At 52.5% G+C, this 24,461-nt stretch overlaps 1 protein-coding gene and 1 long non-coding RNA gene across 6 annotated transcripts in view; one reads left to right on the top strand and one right to left on the bottom strand.

The window, feature by feature from the left end:
• Positions 1 to 1,181: 1,181 nt before the first annotated feature.
• Positions 1,182 to 23,487, top strand: FAM3D (FAM3 metabolism regulating signaling molecule D). Of its 5 annotated transcripts, none has more exons than XM_047845201.1 (10): positions 1,182 to 1,487; positions 3,269 to 3,319; positions 5,112 to 5,219; positions 7,559 to 7,579; positions 11,486 to 11,600; positions 13,011 to 13,069; positions 16,103 to 16,153; positions 19,689 to 19,773; positions 20,495 to 20,621; positions 23,098 to 23,487. In XM_047845201.1, the coding sequence occupies exons 2-10, from the start codon at positions 3,307 to 3,309 to the stop codon at positions 23,185 to 23,187; spliced, it is 669 nt and encodes a 222-aa protein (XP_047701157.1). In that variant the 5' UTR covers positions 1,182 to 1,487; positions 3,269 to 3,306; the 3' UTR covers positions 23,188 to 23,487. The 5 variants fall into 5 exon arrangements, with proteins under 5 accessions (XP_047701157.1, XP_047701173.1, XP_047701167.1 ...); XM_047845183.1 differs by having other exon boundaries at positions 1,184 to 1,487; positions 11,483 to 11,600; XM_047845193.1 differs by lacking the exon at positions 1,182 to 1,487 and adding an exon at positions 2,326 to 2,431 and having other exon boundaries at positions 11,483 to 11,600.
• Positions 12,125 to 24,461, bottom strand: part of LOC125158322 (uncharacterized) — a 112,902-nt gene continuing 100,565 nt past the window's right edge. Inside the window, exons 2-3 of the long non-coding RNA XR_007149348.1 lie at positions 20,133 to 20,195; positions 12,125 to 13,021 (exon numbers count right to left, since the gene is read on the bottom strand). This is a non-coding gene — a long non-coding RNA (uncharacterized LOC125158322). The remainder of the gene's footprint in view (positions 13,022 to 20,132; positions 20,196 to 24,461) is intronic.

Genomic DNA, 24,461 nt, shown 5'->3' with positions numbered 1-24,461 from the left:
AGAGATGTGCCCCAAAGCACACAAGTATTGAGTGACTAAGCCAGGTGTGTCCAATGGACCCAAAGTCCATCCTCTTTCCTGACAATACAGACTTTTTCCTCCCTGATTCTCTCAAGTATGCCCCACTACTCAGCCCTGGCATTTACACCTTCTGGCGGGACTTGCCCACAGCAGGGGGTGATGTGTTACAATGGCCCCAGACTCACAGATGACTAGCTTAGAGTAACCTGGTAAAAAATAGCTTCTTTCTCCCCAATTTCCACACATCTGTCCCAGGAAAAACTCTAATTAGTCTTGCTTGGGTCACATGCCCCCTTCTGAACCAATCACAAAGAAATCACAGTGCTCTCCCTGACCAGCCCCTTACGACAGGGTGAGGTACCATGACAAGTGTCCCCTCCTCCAGGACCACACGTAGGTATTTCACCTTGATGTGGAGGGTCCAGGAAGGCTTCCCAGAGGAAGTGACTCCTACACTGAGACCCGAGGATAAGAAGGAGTGTTCCAGGCAAAGAGGCAGAGGAACGATGTACAGACAGGGACTAGGGGTGCAAAGGCCCAGGAACACTCCAGAGTGTGTCTTGCTCGTAGCCATACACCCCTGCCTAATACACAGCCTGCCTTGCCATGAGTGCTCAGAGAATGCTTCAGAAAGGAAATCCACAATTGGCTGTGTGGCCTTAGACAAGTCACTTGTCCTCTCTGAACTTTAACTGTCCTAACCTTTCAGGACTAGGCAAGAATGGAGTTCATTCAGTCCCAAAATATTCATGGAGCACCTCCTCCGTGCTCAGCATTGCCCTAGACCTACAGGAGATAAGGCCTGCCTTGGAAAAGAAAACCATGCTTGGGGCTTATGCAAAAGAACTGCAACCAGTCCAAAGGGGCTCAAGGGGAGGGGCAGGACAAAGGGAGAGGCTCAAGGACCTCAAGGGTGAAAAAGGGGCTCTGCCCTCCTACTCCGCACCTCTCCTCCCCCATCCCCTACTTTCCACCCTCCCACCCCGCTGACCTTGTGACCACCTACCACCCTGGAGCCACCATATGTATGCCTAGGCCTCAAGCCAGCATGCAAGGGCAGGAAGACCTCTCTCCCTGCACCTTTGCCCCACAGCTACGTAACCTGAATAACAGGTTGTGACAGACAAATCTCGCAAGAACAGGTAGGAAAGAGACTTTTGGGTCTGGGTGGCTACAGAGGGAATTTTGCCCCACCCTGCGTACCTGTCCCAAGGGCCGGTCTTCCTCCCTCCCCGCCCCCAGCAGTCCCGTCCCGGAGCCCGTGACTCTGGAGCTGGAGTCTCCAGAGCACCCACGGGCTGCCAGGGTGAGCCGGCCAGGGACTCAGGAGACTGGAGAGCCCTGCAGGTGCAGAGTGGACACGTCCGGCTGGAAGAGCCGTCGCTGCCCCGCCCCTCCCCACCCCCACCCTGAAGCCAGAACCTGCTTGGCATGGGCATGCCAGCAAGAAGCTAGCCCCCTGCCAGGTATGTGCCCCAGCCTCTGTCCTATCTTTCTTGTGTCTTTCTGAATGGCACTCTTTCTCCCTTCGAATCTGGGTAAGTGCATGTTGTATTTGCTCTTTACCTCTGCCCCTTTATCTGTTCTCGTCCTCTGTCCCTGTCTCATTCTTTCTCTCTTTATATCTCTGCCGTCTCCCTGTCCCCTTGTCCTTGCTCTCTCCAAGCTCTGTCTCTGACTCGCTGTCTGCGAATATCAGTATCTGTTCATCTGTGCCACCTCATCTATCTGACCCTGTCCTCATACTTCCTTCCATCTGGCTGGGCCCCCAGCTCTCCTGGAGCCTCCACATATGGGGATCCCACAGAATGTCCTGCCAGCCTCATCTCTGGCCTGGGCTCTCTGTAAGTCACTGTTCACTATAGGTCACATCCTATGAACATTCAAAAGCATAACATGCTTTTGTATCTGGAAAAAAAAGGGGGGGGGGGTTGGTAATTTGAATTTCAGGAAGTTAAAGTCCCACAAAATCTCTGTGGGTGGTGCCAGGCACGGCTCACTTCTCTCACCTGGAAGGACCTGGAAGGCAGGGCCAGAGTGGGGGGAGGGGAGCGTTTTTATACCTGCTTAACAAAAGGAAATGCAGATTTGCACTAGTGCTTACTCTTGTTTAAATGTCAAGGACTGACCCAGCCCACTGCTTCAGTGGCAGACCTCAAGCCTCCTGTCTCTTATCTGGGTCCTCGACAGTTGGACTTTGGAAACCACGTCTGTTGAGATAGATTCTTAGGATAAAGAAGATTCTGGGATGGGAGGGGCAGGAAGAGTGGTGGGAGTAGTCCTTGAGGTCAGGGCCCCTCCAGCTGGCTGCAGCGGGTCACAGACGCGGAACAGTTACCACCAGCCCCGCCCTCCCCTCCATTCTGTCTCTAGAGACTTACTGGGGGTCTTCAAAGCTGCCAAATCACTGGTAACTGCCCAGCACTTGGGGGGTGGCACAGGGGAAAGGAGGAGGGGCCAAGGACAACCCTACCCCTGCCCAGGTCTCAAGAAGGGAGGAAACCCCAATTTCGACTCTCCTGAGACAAAAGCACTGGCAATGGGACCCTGTGGGGATTGGGCAGTGGAGACCTGCATCCAAATTCTGACTCCCATCCTTACAATCTGAATAATCCTGGGCTTAACCATAAGGAGTCTTGGTCTACCTACCCCTAAAATGGGGGAGTATGAGAATTCAAGGAGGATTCAATTGCATATATAGCACCCTGTGCAAACTCAGCTGTCATGGGAGAGTCCTCATTACTCTTCATTTTGGTACTCTCACTCGAGCTCACTCGAGCTTCTGTCTTCCTGCTGGTTTGACTAGGGCTAGCTAGCTCAGGCTCAATGTCTCTCGGCTAGCTGGAGGGAAGGAAGGAAGGAAGGAAGAAAGGAAGGAAGGAAGGAAGGAAGGAAAGGAGGGAGTGAAGAAGAAAGGAGGGAGGGAGGAAGGGAGGGGAGGGAGGGAGGGAGGATGAATGGATGGATGAGTGAATAAGCCAGCCCTCCAAGAGACAGTGGCTGGCCGACTTCACCTTCCTCCACTGGCCAATGTCTGCACCAAAAAAGACATGCTGAATTGAATAAAGTTCTAGGGACAAAAGTGAAGGAGAGGTGGAGGCAGAGAGGGAACAGGTGGCAGATGGTGAGGAACCAAACTGAAAGGTCTGTGATCTCCTCAGTTCGAGGTACCTGTCCCTAATTGTCAGCCTTATTTGTTTTCAGACCCCAGGTGCCAGTTTCCAATTTGATTTCCTTCTCTCCACAGGCTAACACTGACCCCAAGCCACTCCTCACCTGGACAAGATGAGAGTGTCAGGTAGGGTCAGGCTCTGAGGATTCTTAGGCTCAAGGCTGAGGTCTGAAATCGATATGGGAATCATTTTTCGACCAGCAGTGCAGGCAGTCCTAGACTCCCAGGTTGTTTGGCCATATGTGCTCTCAAATGGTCAGGCCAGAATTCCAGGAGGAAACCCATCCAGGGGGAGCCTGGAAGAGGAGAAAAGGAGACCTCCTGCCTCTAGGCTGAGGGACCAGAGAAGCTTGGCACGATGATCCCATCTGGCTGGGATCACAGGGAGTGACCCTGTTTTGGAAATATCTGATCCTGGTAGGAAATTAGGGACAAAATATTTGTCTCAAGGAGGGCTAGTCTAGAATCCTCACATCATGGGGCTGGGCACAAGGAGTAGCTTTTGCCTTCTCATCCACACCCTCATGCTATACTCTGTCTGTACAAATAGGGAAACTGAGGCACCAAGTAAGAAATGGACACAATTCATCTATATTCCCAAACAGCTGTAGGGAAGAGCACAAATTTTAGAGTTAGCTTACTTCCCTGGGTTCAAACCCCACCGTTGTCACTTACCAGCCAAGTGACCACCTCTCTGAGCCTCAGTTTCCTCATCTGTAAAATGGGGATAGTCAATAGTATGTAACACAGAAGTTTATTGTGAGGATGAACTGAAATAATGTATGTAAAAGCTGTTCTCCTGGTGCCCTAACAAAATGACTGTATAATACCCAGGGAGAATTCTGGGTGCCTACAGTCACACTGCACCCCAGAAGATGAGGGACTCCCACAGACCTGAGCCCTGCCCCCCAGGATCCAGGGAGTCTTCTCCCCTACCCCCAAGTAGCCAGAAACCAGCATGAGACCATGGAGTTGATTTCAGGGCCACATGGAGGTCAGGGGTGGAGCTAGAGAAACGTGGCCTGATGACGGCAGGGCCACTAGGGTCCCTGAGCTGGGAGGCATAGTGGAGCCCGCTTCTGACCCTCATGGGAGAGTAAGGGAAGAGACAGGACACGGAGCTCAGAGGGGTGGGGGGTGGGGGGTCTGTCCTGTGTGTGGGGTTGCTCCCCACTGATGCGGAAGCAATCTGGCCGCGAGGCCAGGGAAGCCGTGGCAGCGAGGCCATGTGTATTTCTATAGACAGCATTGTGTGGCTATTTGTGGTGGCTTTCAGGGGGAGTGATGGAAAGTGTGGGAGGCCGGCCCCAAGCCACCCTGGAGGCTGCCTACCAGGGACAGCTGTCACATCCCTCCCAATAAGCTGCAGGCTCAGAGGCAAGGGTGTTGAACCATGTTCACTCTGACTGAGGCACTCCTACCCAAAGATCCTGAGGTCCGCCCAACATCACACAGCAGCACCGGCCGCCCGGGGCCCTGGACGCAGCCTTCCACGTCCTGCCGGGAGGCTCGCCTCTTAGGGCTGTCTGCAGTAGAAGTTGCCTCCTGTTTTCACAACACACCTCTCCAGCCTCCAAAGTGCAGATTCCAGGCCTCACCCTCAATGATTCTGTCTCTGGATGGCTAAGCGGAGCCCCGGAAGGTGCATTTCTACCTTTTCCTCCCAGTGGATTCACTTTGGGAAATATTGCCATGTAATCTTGTAGTGTGATCTCACCACTTGATCACTGCGTGGATTCACACGTGGTCTCACCACGTGGTCCCCTGAACCGGTCCAAGGTGTGGGTCTTGATCTGGAGCTACAACACAGGGTCCCTCAGTGGGGTCCCGTGGCATGGTCTCACTGTGGGGATTTGGTAAGAATCTTGCTATCTGGCCTTGTGATGTGGCTTCATGGCAGCATTTCCTTGCTCTGCAGGTGTGCTTCGCTTCCTGGCCCTCATCTTTGCCCTGGTCACCACATGGATCTTTATTCGCAGCTACATCAGCTTAAACGCGAAAACTATCCGTCTGCCCCGCTGGCTGAGTGAGTGGGGCTCACTCCTGGGGGGTAGGGCCTATGGACCAGGACAGGGCCAAGGATATATTCCTCCCTCTGTCCGTGGGTGGCCCAGGAGATGGGCCACCAGATACGGCATGGTGTGGGCTGCCTTTGGGATCCCAGCCTCTGTGGGGGTGGAGGCTGTCGGGAAGGCTGGAGCCCATGGGGAACACGGAAGTGTTCCGAGGCCCTGGCCGAAACACGCACCTACATCAAGGGGTCATTTTGGACATGTGATTCCGAGAAGAAAGAGGAAAGAGAAGGAAGGACAGAGGGAGGAAGAAAAGAAGGAAGGAAGGAGGGAGGGAGAGAGGGAGGCCAAGAGGGAGAAAACTGAGCATTGTGGCTTCCAGCTGCAGCTGCTTTCCCTCTGCCCGGGACACTCTTTCTGCACATCTCTCTGCAGCCAGCTCCTTTCAGACTTCAGGTCTCTGCTCTGATGTGACCTCCTCATAGAGGCCTTTCTTGCACACCCCAGCTGCAGCCACACCCCCTTGTCCTACTTTTGCCTCTCATGTCAGCCTGTTTCCTTTAGAGCTTCACCAGTGTTTATTTACTTGTCTACTTGGCCGTTGCCTATCACCAGCCCCTAGAGTGTCAGCTTCCTGAAGGCAAGGATTTTATCTTGTGTACATCCATTTCTCTAGCACCTGGTGCAGAGCAGATACTCAGTAAACATTTGATGAGTGAAAGAAAAATGAATGCATGGATGGATGGATGGATAGGTGATGGATGGTGGGTAATGAATGAGTGACAGGTGGGTGGATGGACGGATGGACGGGTGGATAACAGATGAGTGGATGATGGATGGGGGGGGATGATGGATGAGTAAGTAATACCAGTTACCTACATGAATAATCTCATATAATCTGCACAAATGCCCCATGAGGTGATCCAAGATTTGGTTGTGGAGTGGACTCATACATGACCTCATGGTGTGGTGTAAGTTTCCTCATCTCCTTCTTTTCTTAAGAAACTTGCCCAAATGCTCCCTGTAGATGTCAGGAGGAATGGGAACTGTGGTCTCACAGGTCCAAATTCTTTTAAAGGAAGGAGAGAAAAGGCAGCTATCTATGCCTCTGCATTTGTTCTCCTTGGATTCAGAGAACCACCTCCATTGACACAATCAAACATAATAACCTCTAGTGGCCCAGGCTAGCTCACAACTTCACAGCTGTGAGAAGCCAGTCATCCCACAGAGGAGTCTCCGAGATCCCTCACCTCATACACTTCTTGTCAAGCATGGCTCACACCCATGTCAAGATGATTTATATAGATTCATGGTGGCCAACATGTCCCTGGGCACTGCTTTCATACAGATTGACTTGGCTGTACCGACAGCCTGGGAAGGGATGGGCCCAGGTCAGTACAGGAGGCTCAGAGCAGGAGTGGAGATCAGGTGTGTCCTCTAGAAGAGACAGCCCAAGCCTGAGGTGAGAAAGAGAACAGTGTTTAAAAGGAAACCCCAGGGGCACCTGGGTGGCTCAGTCAGTTAAGTATCCGACTCTTGATTTCAGATCAGGTCACCATCGGTTGTGAGATTGAGCCCTTTGTCGGTCTCCATGCTGACATGCAGACAGCTCCCTGCTTGGGATTCTCCCTTTCTCTTTCTCTCAAAATAAAGAAAATAAACTTGAAAAAAGAAAGAAGGAAAGAAAGGAAGGATACCCCGGAACTCAGCTACCTGAGGTAAATCAATACCTCCAGCCAACAATCATGGAGCAACTATTCTGTGTTAGGTCCCAGGGACCTAACATGTGGCCCCCACTCATGGTCTGAGTTGGGGAGACAAACAGACTTAATTACAGAATATACAGAAGTGCATTAACATGATCCAGAGTCTCGAGAAATGCTTACGGTGACAGAAAATGTCACCAGTGGGAACAGTGGTCATCGAAAACCATTAATGTTCAGCCACTGAAAGACAACATTCATTGTCTTCAGGGGTTCCTAGCCTGGCTGCACACACCCCACCTTATTATTTAATGCATTAATATAGAAGCACATATATTACCACAGCACAAATTTATTTTTTAATGTTTTATTTCTGTATTGATATACAGTTGGTTTCCTTTCTAATCTATTTTATTTTATGCATTTAATAACATGCTCTGTTAGAGTAGGAAGTGCTGTGTGTGTGTGTGTGTGTGTAAAGGGGTAGCAGTGGCAAGTGAGCAAGGGCTCCCTGAAAGGGCGGGACATCCTGCAGGGGAGGAGGATCCCTTGGCCAGGCCAATGCCATGCCCCACACCCCACACCCCAGCCTCCAGCAGGGAGCACCCAAGGCACTTCCTCTCTAACCAGATCTGTCTTCTCTCCGGCAGGTTTGGTCACCAAGGAGATCCGTGAGTATCACCCCAGCCCTGCCTTTGCTTTAGGGTGAGATGTCCCAGGGCTGCTATTCCCGGCCCTGCAGGTCCTGGAAACATCTTTGTGTCCAGAGTCTGCCCAGCTCTCTCCTCCCATGGCCCAATGTTGCCTTCCGAAGCCCCCAAGCCTTGTGGCCCATTGATAGATTCTCAACTCTATGGCTCAACTCTCCCTTCCCCAGTCCCCTCGCCCTGCAGTCTGGATTGCCTCCCCGTCACGGCACCTGGCCGAGCACAGCGGCCTCCCCCCTGGGCCTCTGGGCCAGAAGATGGGGGCTATGCTTATTATCATCATGCAGGGACCCCAGGCTTGACTCACAGTTCCTGTTACCAAGTATGAGGGGCCATGTCGGGCACTACAGAGGCCCCCAGGGGCAAACAGAAGTGGGTGTTGATTGTCTGTTGGGGTAGAAGTGCCAAACATGCCAAGAGAGATGGGGCAAAGTGTTCTGGGCTCCAGGAGGGCTGCCCCCTTCCAATGAGATGGAGTCATGGAAGGCATCAGAGAAGAGGGAATGGCAAAGGCCTAGAGGCAGGAATGTGTGGGGCTGCAGGGGAGCCCGTGGCTGAGGCCCCAAATGTGGGACACTGCACATGTCTGAGCAGGGCTTTGGCCAGGACCCAAGCTCCCGAAGTGTGGAGAAGGTGGGAGTAAGGACAGTAATGATGATGATAATAGTACCATGATGGAAGGCCTACTATGTGCCAGACCCCATGTTCAGAGCTTTACAGGCATCTCCTGCAATCCTCACCACAGCCTTGTGTGGGTGCTGTATAATCATCCTCATTTTACAGATGGGCAAACTGAAACTCAGAGAAGTGAAATCTCTTGGCCAAGGCAACACAGCTGTATGTGGTGGTCCAGAGACCACGGTCTCAACACCTCCTTGTGAGAGGCAACACTCCCAGGCCCACCTTCTTGCACCTCGACATAGTAGTGACTGAAGAGGGAGGTGGTTCCAGGAACAGAATTTTGACTGAGAAGGACATAAGAGCCCCGGTGCACTGTGGGATTACAGAGAGCAAAGACCGTATGGACCAACACGAACCATTTGCCCCACACCCTCAACTCCATTGACCTGAAACTTCCTGAGTCACATCCTGCAGTAGACACAGTGTCACGACACCTTGGTCCAAACACTCAGGCGTCACCTGCTAGAGGATGGCAAATCCAGGCCCACGTGCTGCCTCCCGCCCTGCCCGCTCCCCTGGTCGACATGACCGGTCAATCCCAGCACCCTCTCCCTCCAGGCCCACAGGCAGCCTCTACGGCTTTATCATTAAGCCTCTAACAGCAGATCCACTGACACTAAAGAGAAAAGCTATTTGACAACCCTGATCTAAACCAACTCCCAATTTTACAGTCAGCAAAGGTAAAGGGAGAGATTTCTGGCAAGTCGCACCGCAGATTACTGAAGAGCAGCCCACAGTTCCTGACTGCTCCCCTTCCAGGGCTGAGCTCCATGACCTCACCAACAGCGCTAGGGGTTCCCAGAGGGCTCGGGCCTCAGGGTTTGAGGCGGCTGGTGGGGGCAACAAACCCCACCCAAACCCAGAGAGCAAATCCCCTGCCTCCCGGTGGCTCAGACCCCTGGACATCATCCCTTTCATCCAGTAGCTTGACTGTGAAGGCTGGATGGTCAGAAAATCAATTCCAGAAAAGCCTGCTTAAGCCAGCCTGTTGACATCAGGTTTATCAGACTTAGCTGCAGTTGATTAGGCTCTGGGCACACTCTAGGGTAGTGGCCGGGGCCTGGAACAATCCCTCCAGCATAGTTGAGAACCTCTCAAGAGTAAACTGGCCTTCCCATGAGGGGCCCAGGGGCCAGAGGTTGGGCCCCAAGACTCATAGGAGAGGAGGACCCCTCCCCCGCCTCATCCTCAGCCAGCCCCGCAGGCAGGTGCTAGGCCTCTTGAGAAGGGTCCTCTCTAGGAGGTGAGGAAAGGGAGTCGGGTCCATGTCTCCAGCCCTCTCTGTCCTGAGTCACAGGCCTGGACAGCCCCTTGTGGGTGTCTCCATCCCTGGCCCTCACTCTGGGGACAATGTCCTCGTTTGACCTCTGGGTGTGTTGAAACTCCAGGTTGGGGCGGGGGGCAGGGTAGGGAGCCTAGGACAGGCATCGCACTCAGACCTCCAGGGCTGCCCACTAGGCGTGTGAGCTGAAATGCAGCAGGGCACCCTGGGGTGGGTGGCATTCACTCCTAGGAAGGAGCACATTTACTTAGAGGTGTCATGGGCTTGCCAAGCCTTGTGCCAGTGGGTTGTGTCCCCTCCAGAGGGGCCCTTTGCCCTGATACACATAAAGAAAAGGCTCCCTCTAGGCTGCCAAGGGCCCTGGAGCCCCTAATCACCCTGCCCACATGCTCCGTGGGTTTATTCAGTGAATATTTATTGAGTGCCTACTATATGCCAGGCATAGGAGTTATAGGCACAATTTAACAAGATAATCAATGTAAAGTGCTTGCCACAGTGCCCAGCACGCAGCAAGCCATCGGCATGTGCCAGCTTCTCCTAGGAAGCCTGTGGGTTTGCTCCAAGCAGGCACTGCCATAGCTCAGCTAGATGCCTGGCACAGGGCTGAAGGAGAGGGGCTGCCCAATCACCGCCTTCCTTTTGCAGGTGAACTTTCTCTAAGTCCGTGTTTACCCAGCCCTCCCTAAAGGTATTTTCCTGTCAGGTGGTATTAAAAAAACAAAAACACAGGGCATTAATATAAATTAAAGCCTGCCAGGCTGAAAGCACAGGTGACGGATGTCCCAGCTCACAAAGGGTCAATTGAGGCCTGAGTGGCTCAGCGGCTGTGTTTGGGGGTCCTGTATACGTTTCCTGCCTTTAACACCCTCCCTGGGTTTGCCCTCTGAGGCCCACGCGGGGAAGGCACAGGTCTTAGTGGCAGCCACAATAATCAGAGGTGCCACGTACTGAATCCTCAGTGGATTCTAAGCACGGAGTGAGAGAGGGCCAGAACCACCTGCCTGTTCCTTATTGTATCCCAGGGCCTGGCCCATAGTAGGTGTTCAGTATGATCACTAAATGAGTGATAAGAAGAATACCCAGGGGTGCCAGGGTGGCTCAGTCAGTTAAGCGGTTGACCCTTGATCTCAGCTCAGGTCATGATCTCACGGTTTGTGGTTTCGAGCCCCACATCAGGCTCTGCACAGATTATGCTCACAGCACAGAGCCTGCTTAGGATTCTCTCTCTCTCTCTGTCTCTCTCTCAAAAATCAGTAAATAATTAAAACAAAGTTTTTCAAAAAAAGAAGACTACCCAATATGTCTTGAGCCTCAACCTGTGCCCACTTATTCCTCACAAGAACCCAGTGGGAAAGGCACCCTATTTATCCCATTTCACAGATAAGGATGTTGATACACAAGGAAGTTGAAGACTCGGGAACCTGGCTGGTGAGGCGTCCTACCCACCATGCTGGGGCCCCCAGGAGGTTGCCAACAGGGGGCCTCTGGGAGCTCAAAAGGCTGCTGTGGCCCTAGAGAGAGGTTCTCAAGAGAACCCCTTCATCACAGCGACCCTGGTAATAACCAGGGTGGTAATTAACCACCACTCGTTCCTCCACACTAGTTCTGGGGGTGCTGTGTGCTGAGTCAGGCACTGGGCTGGGGCTAGAGCTGCCATGGGAACCCCGAAAATGAATTCTAGGGTGGTCAGACCACACGACCAGTGTCCTACGTCTTTGACGGGGACTGTTGGAGGCATCATGGGAACACAGGGGCAAACCCCCCAGACTCGGGCCGTCAGCAAAGGCTCCTTGGGGAGGAGGCCTCTGAGCTCAGTCCTGCGCCTGATCCCGGGCCCCTCCCCCTCCTCCTCCCGGGTCCCTTCCTGAGCTGCTAATGCTAAAGTTGCTCTGTTCCCTCAACAGCAGTCGTGAGGGCCAAGTGTGGCCTCGCTAAGCCCTGCCCCAAAGAGTTCTTCGCCTTTAAAATCAGCAGCGGGGCTGCTAACGTCGTGGGCCCCACCATGTGCTTCGAAAACCAGGTGTAAGTGTCTTGTGTTTTTTTTTTTCTTTCCATTCACTCATGCATTCATTCACAAAGTCAGAAGCTGCGAGGGCAGGCCCTGAAAGCAGCCCATACCTTCCACTGGCTTCCTTTTACTCTGGGTGGATGAGTCACAAATAACAATAGTCCCAGCAGCATCTCCATCTGCCAGCACCTTGCGAGATGCTTTGTGGCTTCATCTCATTCAATCCCCCAACACTCCCAGAGGTGGGACTATAATTGATGAGGAAACTGAGGCTCAGACAGCATTACCCAGCTAACTGGTGGTAGAGTCAGGATTTGAACTCAGGTCTGTGTGATACCCAGACTGCTGGGCTTCCTATAAAGGGGGATGCCTCTGGGGAGGGTTCAAAGTCAAGATCTAGGCACCAAAGTTCAGATGCAGCAGGTGCCAAGACTTCTACTTAGGTTCAAGAGAAATACTGTGTACCCATTATCCAAGCCAGGTAGTAAAGGCCCTGGGGACAGTAAGTTTATCCTACTAAAGAAGCCAGACACAGATGTTTTAGTCAGGTTTCTGAACCAAACTCTAGCTCACTTAGGCAAAACAAGGAACTTAGTGGTTCATATATACAAAAGGCCAGAGACAGCAGGCTTCAGGACCAGCTGGATCCAGGGGTTCAAACCACGTCATCAAGGGTCCCTTTCATACCATCTTTAGCTCTGTTCTCCTCTGTTAGATTCAGTTTTTGGAACATGAGAATGGGCTGCTTCATGTAAAGGAGGGAAGCCACTGGTTGGCTGGCATATTAGCCCAGGCTGGCACCCCACTGGGAAGACAGCTTTCTCCCACCCAAATTATCCCTGCAAAAGGCCCAAGACTGAGTTTCATTGGCTGGCCTGGGTCACATGACCACACCAGGCTCAATCACTGTGACCAGAGGACAGGATGCTCTATTTGTCCAGGCCTGGGAGACTGAGGTGAGTCCCAAGAACTACCTGGTCTGAGAGTACAGGACAGTTTTCCCAAGAGAGCCAGAGGACTGGGGTGTGGATGCTGGGCAGGTAGGGCCACAGCTGGGCTCTACGCAGCGATCCCTGGCTGCAGGACGGCAGCAATGTTCTGGGTTCTGCCTTCTTCCCAGCAGCCAGGCTTCACTGCTTGGGGAGGTAGCCTGGTCCCACCTCCAACACCTCAGAGCCCCAGGCAGGGACCTTCTCTCTTTTCTGAGCAGACTGTTCTGGTCCAAACATGCCATGAGAATTCCTCAGAGAATCCAGCCCACCGCTTGTTTCCAGGAGAAAACAGATGGCCCAAATTATTCTGTGTGCTTCCTGATGCTTCTGCAGAGTGCCATGTGGGCCCTCTCGGAGTTCCCGAGTCACAAAAGCAGAGTGTTCGTTACACGTTTGGGTCCAACTGTTGTATTTTCTCTTCTTCTTTGTCAGGATCATGAGTCCTGTGAAAAACAACGTTGGCAGAGGCCTGAACATTGCCCTGGTGAATGGTGAGCCGCTGACCTATCCCCCAGACAGCCCCCTCCATGCTCTTAGGACTGGGGCGGGGGCGGGGGGAGGTAGTTCCACATTCATTCAACCAACACTGGCTCAGCTCCTACTACACACTTGGGGCCATCCAGCAGTGCTCCAGAGGGAAAGCCCAAGGGACAGAAGGTCTAAAAGACCTGGTCCCACCCACCAGAGTCTTGACCAGGCCCCCACCGTGAGCAACTACCCCAGGAAGATACACTTCTCCTATGAAACATGAGCCCATCCTCAAGGCCCATCCATGCGGCCTAAACCAACACACACGAAACCCTGAGGGACAACCAACAACAATGTGAGATCATGAGCTGATTGCACACCTTCATTCACTCATTCATCAAATACTGTCAGCAGCTACTGTGGGCCAGGCCCTGTACAGAAGCACTAGGGGTCAGCCATGAACTAGAAGGACAGGTCCTGGCCTGTCCATGGAGTTGACAACCACTACAATGTGGTGAACATCTATGAAGGAGGAGGAAGCACAGCTCTGAGAGCTGGGACATACAGCTGGGGATGGGGGTAGTCAGGGGAGGCTTCCAGAGGGAGGTGCTGGTCAGCTGAGGCCTGAAGGATCGTGGGGGTTGACCAGGGAAAAAGTGGGGGAGGCTCCTTCGAGGCAGGGGCAACACTGTAGAGGAAGCAGAGAAGGGAGAAGAAGGGAAGAGGGCTTGGGGGCCACACAGGGTCTTCCTGGCTACACAGAGAAGTGGGCAGGATGACAGGTACGGAGGGGAGGCAGGCAGGGCGAGAGGATGAGGGGCTAAGCCTTCTACTAAGAAGTGTGAGCTTGAAGCTAAAGTCAATAGGGAGCCTCAGAAAGGCTTTGAGGAGGGCATGAGGGTCCAGCCCTGCATTCCAGAAACTTCCTTCCAGCTTGGAGCAGGGAGGCTGGGGGCAAGGAGACCTGGAGGAAGGCCCACAGCCTCACTACCCTGCATCTCCAGCAGGAAGACCAACTTCTAGCCATGCCTGAAACGGACACATTTCAGGAGGGGTGGGTTTACAGGGGTGGAGTAAGGACCAGGTGGTCTGCCCCAGCCAAGACCCTCCTCTCTCTCTGCCTCTGGCTCTTAGATGGAGAGCGAAGGCCATTTCCCTGAATCTAAGAGCTACTTCCTGGGACAAAGGGCAGGGCACGTGGAAAAAAGGGCACAGCAGATGCTCCGGAAGGAAAAGGTCAAGCTTGTGTGTTATGACCACATGAACACACTTAAGAAGTGACAGGGTAGGATGGGACTCCTAGGGAGACATTCCCCTTCTGCCAAGAAATCCTGCCGAGTCAGGGGAAAGATCAAAGCCTAAAGCAAAAATGGAGCCTCACCCAGAATGGGAGGTCGGAAGGCAGCCCAGGAAAAGTGGGGCCTGGGAGGGGCAGGAGGCCAAGCAGGGCACGCCTCCTCCAGTCTTGAGAAGGACAGCAAGACCTGACTCACTGCATTGGCGGCCGCTTCCTACAGGGAGGGCATGCCAGCAGATGACTGTAGGGGTCTCAGTCTACAGGGCCTGTTTCACCTAATCTCCACGCACACCCCCACCCCTCACCCCAGTGGGAAGGGCAGGAACTGGCCCTGGCTGCAGCCCATCTGGCTGAAACCTGCTGGTTCTCTCTTCCCTGAAATGGGCCACTGCAGGAGACGACCTCTATGACTAGTGTCCAATTAGACAGGCTTAGCTTGGGACCTCCCTCTCCTCCCCTCACAAAGCCCAAAGATGAACACAGGCATCAGTAACACCAAGAGCTGTTACAGAGCATTCACTGTGTGCTATGTCATTCGGCCTCACCCTGATGCTAGAATGGAGCTATGGACTCCGTATGGAGGTAAGACATGGAAATTCAGAGAGGTTAGGCAACTTGCCCAAGGTTACACAGCCAATAGATTTGAACCCAGATCTGGCTGACTCCAGGTCTTAATCACCCAGCTGAATTACTTACTTCCCTAGACTAAAATCCTCTCCAAACATCTATGTAGCACCTACTGCATGCCAGCTGTGGGGAAATCCAACAAATCACTCTCAGGGCCTCACAGTCTCAACTGTATAATAAGCCATCAAAAAGATTGGTAAATATTGGTAGTTCTCAACCTTTTAGGGAGCAGAGATTCCTTTAAGAAACTTCAGTCTGCACCTTTTCCCCCTAATTCCAGAAAAATCCACAAACGCACATGATCATAGTTTCATGTGTACATAGACCCCTCCCCCCTTTCAAAGGACCCTACACAGGTGACTCTGAGAGTCCAGTAAGGGCTGCACTGTGAGCTCCCCCACCCAGCAGGAGAGCCTCCACTACCCAGGCCCCTGTCCCCACCCTCTTCCGGATCCCCAAGCTAACGCAAGGGGGAAGGGACCGGGGTGAAAACGTAGATCTGCCATCCCCTCTGCAACACCCCCATCTAGTGGCGGAGAGTGAGAACTGCGACTTCCCCAGAACACCTGGTTTTCTGTAGGACTTTGGACCCTTTGCAAAACCCACAAACGCCATTCAAATTACTAGACTCCGAGTACTGGGTACAGTTCAGCCCACGGCAAGTCCCTTTGCCTTCTAGAGTCGGAGGACTCAAATTACAGGTTTCCTGTTTAGGTAGGAATAATGATGACGGCTGTAGTTCTTTTTATTACTATTTTCCAGCTGAAATTTATCTTGTTGTGTTTACTACCTATTTGAAGTACATCTTGCTTAGTTCCCATAGCCCATTTTTCAGATGCAAAAATTGAGGTCCAAATACTAAGTGGTGCATTAGGAAGTGGCAAGGCAAAACACAGACCCAGATTAGCTGGATACCGTTCGATTCCAGAGATCCTCCACCATTGTGTTCTTGTACCTCTCAGATCAGCCCAAAGGTTAGTGGGCACCTACTTAGTGCTGTATGCTTTCCACAGGACCTGATTTTACTCCATTATTATTCTATTTTTAGACCTTAAAGAGTAGCCATTTTCTGCAAAACGATAGGCAGGATGACACATTCCAGGAAATCACAGTTTTGCTCTCTCATCCCTAGGAACCACAGGAATGGTGCTAACACAGAAATGCTTCGACATGTATTCTGGAGGTAGGCACCTCTCTGTTGGCACTGAGGTCACAGGGTGGGCTGAGCCGCTTCCTGTGGCAAGAGAGCCATGGGGTGTTAGGACGCTCGGCTCTGGTTTCCGGAGGAGACAACCAGAAAGAAGCATGGTGGGGGTGGGACGCCATCCTGCTGTCTTTGAAACTCCTCTCCTGGGTGCAGAGCCTGAGACAAGGATTCAAGGGCAGCAGTTGACTTGGAAGGAGGTGACCTCAGAAAATATCAGCGGGAAGTGAGACAGGGAAAGGAAGATAGCCAGTGTGATGTGTCATCAAGCTGAACGCTGCGGGCAACTGGAACTCAGGAGCCAGTGTCCAACACATGCCTCAGAGAGGTCTCGAGGGGCAAGGGAGCTGGGGTGCTCCTGCCCCTAATTCCTTGGCACTTCCCACACTTCTGGCCTGCCCCAGGGCACAAAGGAAGGTCTGGAGGTGGGAGAAGACCTTCAGGCAAAGATATGCCGGTGCTGGCAGGTGGAGGCCAGGCATGTGTGCACTGAAGTGTTTAGGGCAAGGACATACGGCCTAGTTTGCTCTGCTGGGTGAAGAGTATTATATTTTAAGGCTGCAGGGTCTCCATTGGGCCCAAGGACAGGACAAGGCCTCCCAAGGCCCAGAAAGGATATCTCTGAGGCTCCAAGCTCTCTGCATCTTTCTACAGACATCTTTTCTTCTCTCTGTGCACAGGCATGCTTTCTGAAACTCTCTGTGCATGTAGCCACCCCACTGTCCTCCTTGCCTTATAGGACACTGACCTACCTGGGCTGAAATTTCCCACCAGCAGCTTCCTCGCCCACAGGCTGACTGGCAAAGCCATGGTGGGGGCAGGACTCTCACCCAACAATCCCGATATCTTCCAAAACATGGTGGAATAAGTCCCAGACCCATTATGCCACCCACTGCCCAGCTGGCAACCCACCTCCCTCCCTCTGACACAGGAGCCTCAATAAGGAGTGGAAAAGCAGCAGAGCGGCCCCTTGCAGGCAGCAGGAGTCCTGGTCCTGCAAAAGCCGGTTTCCATCAGGATAGGTGAACTGAGCTCACCCCCCTTCTCAGAGCCCAGCTCAGCTAGGCTACCCTCCCCTGTGCCTGCAACCTCAGGGCCCAGCTCCAGGCTCGGGCATCACTCCCCTACTGTGCCCACCTAACCGCACAAGCCCAAGAGGAGACAAAGCCAGGCAACGAGAAAGTGGGAAGCCCTCTTGGCCTTGCAAACAAAGGAGTCATTGAAATGGGAGTCTGGTGCCCGAAGTCACAGCTGCGAATGTTTGGAAGGTAACCACACTTAGAGACGCGAGCCGGCACCCTGTCCTGTGCCCAGGGCTTCAGAGGATCCCATGGGTCCTATGATGGCCATCCTCCACCTGAGTCCCACCTCGCAGGTAGGGTCTGCAAGGCCAGAGGATGTGCCGACTGGAAGCCTGCATCAGGGCCCATGCAGACGTCTTCGAGGTGTGACCCCCTTGGGCAGAAGCCACAGATACACCTTTAGGACTGAAGGTTGGCCAGGGCATGGCAGTTGCTGGAGGGGAGGGTGGTGTGGACAGAGCTTGGACCGGCAGACTGGGGGTGTCCACATGCAGGCACGCAAGTCCCCTCCTGGTGTGGGACAGAGCTAAGACAGGGGTGAGAAGAACGTGGGGCAGACTATTGGCCGAGGGCCAGAGGATGTCATTTGTTCTCTGTCCAGGACCCCCCCCCCCCCAGGTGTTCAGGGTGGCCGGGGGCCAGGTTTATGGACAAGGTCCAGTCTCTGGAGTCAAAGACTTCAGGGTGAGGCAATGACACCTCTTGAACTTCAGTTCTGTCATCTGTAAAATGGAGGGAATCCACAGTGTCCACTTCATGAGACTGATGCGGGGATTGAATGGTAACCCACACTAATCAGTGGGAGGGGCCCTGCCTGGCTGGAGAAAGGACCTGGGGGGCTCATTCAGTGTTCTCCCTTCCCTTCCCTTCTCCCTCACTCCATCCACAGGTCTCAGAAGCAAGGAGGTCATTGTCAGAATGAAAAGGGGGAAAAAATAACTTAAAAAAACACTAAATTTTATATTGCCCTATTATCAAGTTGAATGTAACCATGACTGACGGGGACCCAAAAACAGAAGCATCTGAGGACAGGTTGTGGTCATGGACTACACAGGCCTCTGTGTTACTGAGCTGGTTGACAGCTGACCTTGGCTTTCAGGACTTGATTCTTCCCCTAGGTCCAAGGGATCCTCAGGGAATATAAGAACTGGCTTGTCTTCATGGGCATGGACCTATGGGTGGAGTGGCCATACAGGGCCCTGTGCTTAGAGTGAATTCGGGTTTGGTTTGATGCTCTAGTTTTGCCATCTTGAAATTCTTAATATTTTTTTAACGAAAGTCTCCTTGTCTTTTTTAAGATTTTATTTTTCAGTAATCTCTCTGCCCAGCGTAGGGCTCAAACTCACAACCCAGAGATCAAGAGTCACATGCTCTACCGACTGAGCCAGCTTGGTGCCCCAAAAGGCTCCACATTTTCCTTTTGCACCGGGCCCCCAAAATTATGTTACAGATGCTGCTAAGAATTGCAGTTCCATTATAGTGCACTTTCTGTATGCCCAAGAGTCATCGTCACATTTGCTGTTTACAAAAATTCTCTGGGCAGTGCTACTGATCATCCTCGTGTGACAGATACAGCCCTGATTTTCCCACTAGGCCAGTCTTGCCCATACTTCTTCAGCCATTCAAGAGCCCCTTGCATAATTTATGCCATGTCCAGGGTACCGTCTGAATTATTAGTATTTTCCTTTGAATCAGCTCACTTTTTTAACCTAAATAATCTTAAAAAGGAACCTATATCGCTGCCGTAAGTTATCACTTTTTATGCAGCAAAGATGGCCATAAGGCTAAGCTCCAGCTGGGTGCTGATCCCTCCCCAACGTGCTGCAGCTAGGCCTGTCTCTGTTAAATGCACAGATTTTGCACCTGCAGTGTGGTGTTCAAGATGCAAAGGGAAGCTTGCTCTTTGGTGTAAGCTGGGGATCTGTAGGACACTAATGTTCTCTCTCAGTGACCTGAGTCGCCTGTGGTCCAGTAGGTCTATCCTCTAAAGTCAGGACAGACAAGTTAGGTTGTTAACTAGTGTCGAAGGAGGTGGTGGAGGGTACGCAAAGAGCCCAGAGATGTTGAGAGATGATTTCTTAGGGGCCAAGACTTCCATACCTTGGGTGTAGGTCCCCAAGGGCCCTTAGGGCAATGTCTCTCACTTATGGCTGCACATCTGAATTGCCTGTGGAATTTTCAAATTCCAATGTCCACACTTAACCACCTGAATGAGGCTACCCTTGCTCTGTGCACGTTGCTCTCCCCTGGACAAGGGCTGCAGACAGCTCCACCCCGGATGCCACCTCCTACCGGCCCCCGAGCTTCAGACGGAGCTCAGTGTCAGCCTGCCGCTGGCCACTCCTGGTTCATCAGAGCAGTAGCAGAGAATGAGAATGACCAGTGGCCACTTCCCCTAAATGACCAGCACCCTGCTTTCCTTCCTTCTGCAGAAGTGAAGCTGCTGGTGAAATTCCTTAAAGAAATTCCAGAGGGCGCACTCGTGCTGGTGGCCTCCTATGACGACCCGGGAACCAGGTAAGTGGGAACCTCCACCTGCCAGGCCATGGCAAACCAAATGCTTCCAAGCCCTAGGTGCCCTTTCCCACTCTCCTGCTGGCTCTATATTCTGGCAACTTTTCCTAGGGAAATAACCAGACAAGTGTACATGTTCTAGGAGGCCCATCACAGCCTTGGTTACAACAGTAAAAAACTGGACACACTGTCCCTGTCCAATAAAGACCTACTAGTTATAGAAATTATGACACATGCTGGTAGGTGACATATTATATATATATATATATATATATACACACATACACACACATATATATATATGGATATATTGCATCAAAAATGATGTAGAAAATAATTTAAGGATATGGAAGAATGCTCACCTTTTAGCATTAAGAGGAAAAAAAGAAGCAGTTTGTAAAAGCATTGGTATGATCCCACAGTACCTGGGGGAAAAAAAGACATGAAGGAAATATATTAAAATTTTATAATGATTATGTCAAGTGGGGTGAGACTCTAATTTTTAGTTCCTCTGTGATGTTCCATATTTTCGAAATAAACATGTATATTTGTAAACAGAAGCAAAATTGTACTAACACCTCTCCAGCCCCCTCCAAGTGGCTTCTTGAGAGAAGTCCTTGCCACTCAGCCCTGTTCTTCCTGAATACAACTCTGCTTGTAGGCCAAGGGCCTGAGAACCCTTCCCCCACCCCTCCACCTCATCGTGTTCTCTGCTCCTCTGCAGACTGAATGATGAGACCAGGAAGCTCCTCTCCAGCCTGGGCAGTTCTTATGCAAAGCAGCTGGGCTTCAGAGATAGCTGGGTCTTTTTAGGAGCCAAAGACCTCAAGGACAAAAGCCCCTTTGAGCAGGTGGGTTCCTGGTGGCATCCCATCCCAGTGAAGTGGGTGGGGTGGAGGGAAGTTGCCAGGGATAGATGGACAAGGACTGGGGTGGCTTGGAAGAATGGTGTGGGGACCCCTAGAGGTCAGGGTGGCCTGACTGGGTAATCCCCCAGCAGGAAGTGGCCTTGACTATTTTGCAAGGAGGTGGGTCATAATAAATTATCGGATAAGTACCAAAAAAGAGAAGGAAAAGGAGAAAAGAAGGATGAAGGCAAGAGAACATGGAAAAAAAGAGAAAGGAATGTAGAGATGAAGCCTGCATGACAGGCAGAGAGGGGAGCCCAGAGAAGGGGGGATGCCTACCTTCTGGTCCCAGTGGAAACCTAAGCCACACCCCTTTTCCCCCCAAGGGCTCAGGCTCCCCACCTGAAGAGAGAGGTTTGGACCAGAGGAGCTGTCCCCTTCTAAGCTCCCTGTGGAGAGAGTAAACTTGCATCAAGAGGAGGACACAGGAGAGCCCACCTGATATGGAAGGGGTCAGCAGGGGTCCATGACATGTGGCTCCACGGTCACTACCCAGGGGTGTCCCCAAGCAGGGTCTGGGAGGCCCCCCAGCAGTGGAGTCTCAGGATTGCTCAGAGGAGGAAAGGGGAGTTAAGGCAGCATTGGGAACCCGCAGGGAAATGCTGCACCTTCTCTCCCTGTCCCCCATCTGTGCGTCCCCAGCTCAGAGCAGATCCAAAATGTGGGAGAACTAGCCAGATCTTCCCCGAGCATGAAGTAGCCCCATCTTTGGAGGTGACAACATTTAGTTCTGCCCAGAAGGCAGCTAAGAGTCGATGATTCAGGCATAAAGGTCTAGTGAGGTGAGTGAATTCTATCCCGAAGGCAGAGGGGAGCCATGGAAGGCTTAAGCAGGAAAGGGACAAGCACAGATTGATATATAAGAAAGACTAGCTAGCATTCAGCAAGCACTTGCTCTGTGCAGGCTCGGCTGAGCAAGCTACCTGCAGCGCCTTCTTTGATTCCCACATGAAGCAGGTACAATTATCCTCCCATCTCACAGTCCAGGATCCGGAGGCATGGAGAGGTTTTAACCAGCTTGCTCAGGTCTGAGCTACTCAGCAATGCAGATGCAGCTGTCATCAGGTCAGCCTGCCTCCACAAAGATTTCTCGTCCTGATGCTTTTAGCACAGCCTCCCCGGCTGAGCACGGAGAAGTGTGGAGAAGGCAGGGAGGAGGCCCAGGCAGCAATCAGACAAGAGGCACAGCAGCCTGCAGGGAAGGGGCCATGGGTGGCAGGGAGGGACAGCGTCAGAAGGCTGAACTCCAGGTTGGGGGGGACCACAATGGGCTGCAAGGGTTTTTGCCCTGTCTAGAAAATGCTGGCCTTGTTTGTACGCGTGAGTTTCTAAGAGAATGAATTCAGGTCGTTAGAAATTACTTTTTAAAAATGACTGTACAAAGTAGCCTGTGCTGGAGGAGAAAAGGAGGGAGCCCTCTGTTGATAGCCTCCGGGTGAAGACCACAGACATCGGGCAGGGGCTCCAGCGCATCCCTGTGTGAGGTGCAGGGAGGGGGCAGGGCGGGAGGCAGGGAAGAGGCTTCAGGCCACAGGCGCGGTTCTTCATAAAGCCCAGCTTCCAAACCCATCAAAACCGGGCCAAGACAGCAAAGAAGAAGCACGCAAGTCGACCCATAACCCAGAAATGAATCGGAGGCCACAATGTGATCGAAACCACCTAGTCCTTTGTTCCCACACACGGGGCGCTGGGCGTTAGAGAAGCAGCATCTAGAATGACTTTATTCCCTAGGGTGAGCCACGATTATCCCACTGGTAGACTTTGCCACTTACATTCGTTTCTTCCGTAAACTAAGCCCAGGCACTTTAAACACAATCTTAACTGATTTTAGTCTATTTACTTTTAATTAATATTACAAAGTGGTTCTGCCACTTACCAACTAAGTGGCCACAGGCAGTTACTTTGGGCCTCTGTGCCTCAGGCTCCCCATCTATAGAATGGGATGATAATGGTATGCCCTTCCTGGGGCTACCATAAGGAATAAAAACATAAGGTACTTTGTGCCTGGCATAGGACAAGTGTTCACGAATTGCTAGGATGCTTCTTCTCATTGTTCTGGTTGTCTGGGGGTGTCCTAGAGGGGCTGATAGAGAATTTGGCAGAGGAGCTAATGCTCGGCAAGCCCACCTCCCATGCTTGGTGCTCCCCGCCGCCCCCCACCCCCAAGGCACTGAGGGATGACTGAGCTCTGATCCCCTCTGTAAAACCTTGGGCAAGTTGTAGTCCCTCTGAGCCTCAGTTTCCCCTCCTATGAAATGGGCTGGTTATATCCAACACCACCACCTCCCCACGGGGCCAAAGCCAGAACAAAGTGAGTGAAGGCATGAGGTTTAAAAGCACAATGACAATTCAGGTGTGAATTCTGAACAGCCTCCCCTGTGGGCCACGTCTCTCTCTCTCTCTCTCTCTCTCTCTCTAGTTCTTAAAGAACAACCCAAACACAAACAAGTACGAGGGCTGGCCGGAGCTGCTGGAGCTGGAAGGCTGTGTTCCCCGGAAGATACCGTAGGGTAGCTGTGGACCAAAGAAGCTCCTGGCTACTCTAGGAGTCAGAGCTGACTGCAGCGACGAAAAGGGGGCCAAGAGGCCTGTGGAAAGTGCTGGGGGAGTCCCCATGCACTGTGCACCTCCCCTGTTTGGAAGCAGACCCCTCTCATGGGCTGAGGCGGCTCACCCAAGGTGGCCAGACTCAGGGATCCTTCCAGAGCTCATCTGCTCTGGAGAGAACAGGCTGGTTGTCACTCCCGAGGAAGGACAGACTGCCCATACCTGCGGCGCACAATTAAATTTTATTTTTGCTCACTTTGAATGAACGTTCTGACCTTCCGATGTGGAGTGTTTCTCCCTGAGATCAAACTGGCCCAGGCCGGGTTTGCTTGGGCCACAAGCTGGGACAGGTCGATGACAGCCTCGGGCACCAGGTTAGGCAGCTGGAAAGGAGGTTGGTTTCATAGAGATTTTGCTGAAGGGTAAATGAATCCTTTGCTCTCAGCTTAAGCTGTAAAACCCACAGGACTAGAGAGAGCCAGAGGACGGACACAGAACATGTTGCCTTGATCTGCTGCTGGAATGAGAGATGGAGAATCCAGAGCGTGAGCAGGGCGGGCAGGGGCGGGGGAGGGGGGGTTCCTAAGGAAGACTGGGAGGAAGAGGCAGGCTGCAGGAAAGACCTTCTGGCTGTTTCTGAGTGGTTCTGCAGAAGCAGCCCCTGAGACTTATTTGGGAAGTGATTCTAGAAAACACCAATGGGGGTGTGGAAGTAAGACAGGGGAGGAAGGTAGCCAGTAAAGGGTGTGTTATCGGCTCTGCTACAGCTGTGGGTAAGTGGAGCTCAGTCCCACAAGGATCCCCGGGAATCTGTGTAGAATACACACACCAGAGATCTCTTAGCCAGGGCGAGGTTGAGATGCGTCTGCATCAGTCCTGTCAGTCACTGCTAGGGAGGGTGCTGCTAGTGTTGGGGCTGATGCGAATTCCTGAGCACTTTTTGTCCGCCCTACAGAGGACAGAGTGGCCATCTGTGGCTCTGCAGAGAGTCCTTAGCCCAGAGGCATTGATACCAGCCACTGGAGCCCCCTGAGGTGGTAAGGCCCAAGGGACATGTACAAAGACCCTGCCTGCGGTCTCTGAGAAGGGCCAAGCAGGGAGTGCCTAGACCAGATCCTGGGCGGGGGTCATGGGAGCAGAAAGCACTGGTACCCAGGCTCCTGGAGCGTGAACTGGAGAGGCTGCAAAACCTACGGAGAAGTGCGAACACCCTATGCAGCAGACCAGCAGCAGCTC

Source organism: Prionailurus viverrinus, chromosome A2 (genome assembly GCF_022837055.1).
Source record: "Prionailurus viverrinus isolate Anna chromosome A2, UM_Priviv_1.0, whole genome shotgun sequence".
Taxonomy (NCBI): domain Eukaryota; kingdom Metazoa; phylum Chordata; class Mammalia; order Carnivora; family Felidae; genus Prionailurus; species Prionailurus viverrinus.
This window is presented reverse-complemented; position numbering and strand designations above follow the sequence as displayed.

Coding starts and splice junctions, on each gene's coding strand:
- FAM3D (XM_047845183.1), top strand. Junction 11,601..13,010: donor ATGTGCTTCGAAAACCAGGT/GTAAGTGTCTTG, acceptor CTTCTTTGTCAG/GATCATGAGTCCTGTGAAAA. Junction 16,154..19,688: donor CTTCGACATGTATTCTGGAG/GTAGGCACCTCT, acceptor TTCCTTCTGCAG/AAGTGAAGCTGCTGGTGAAA.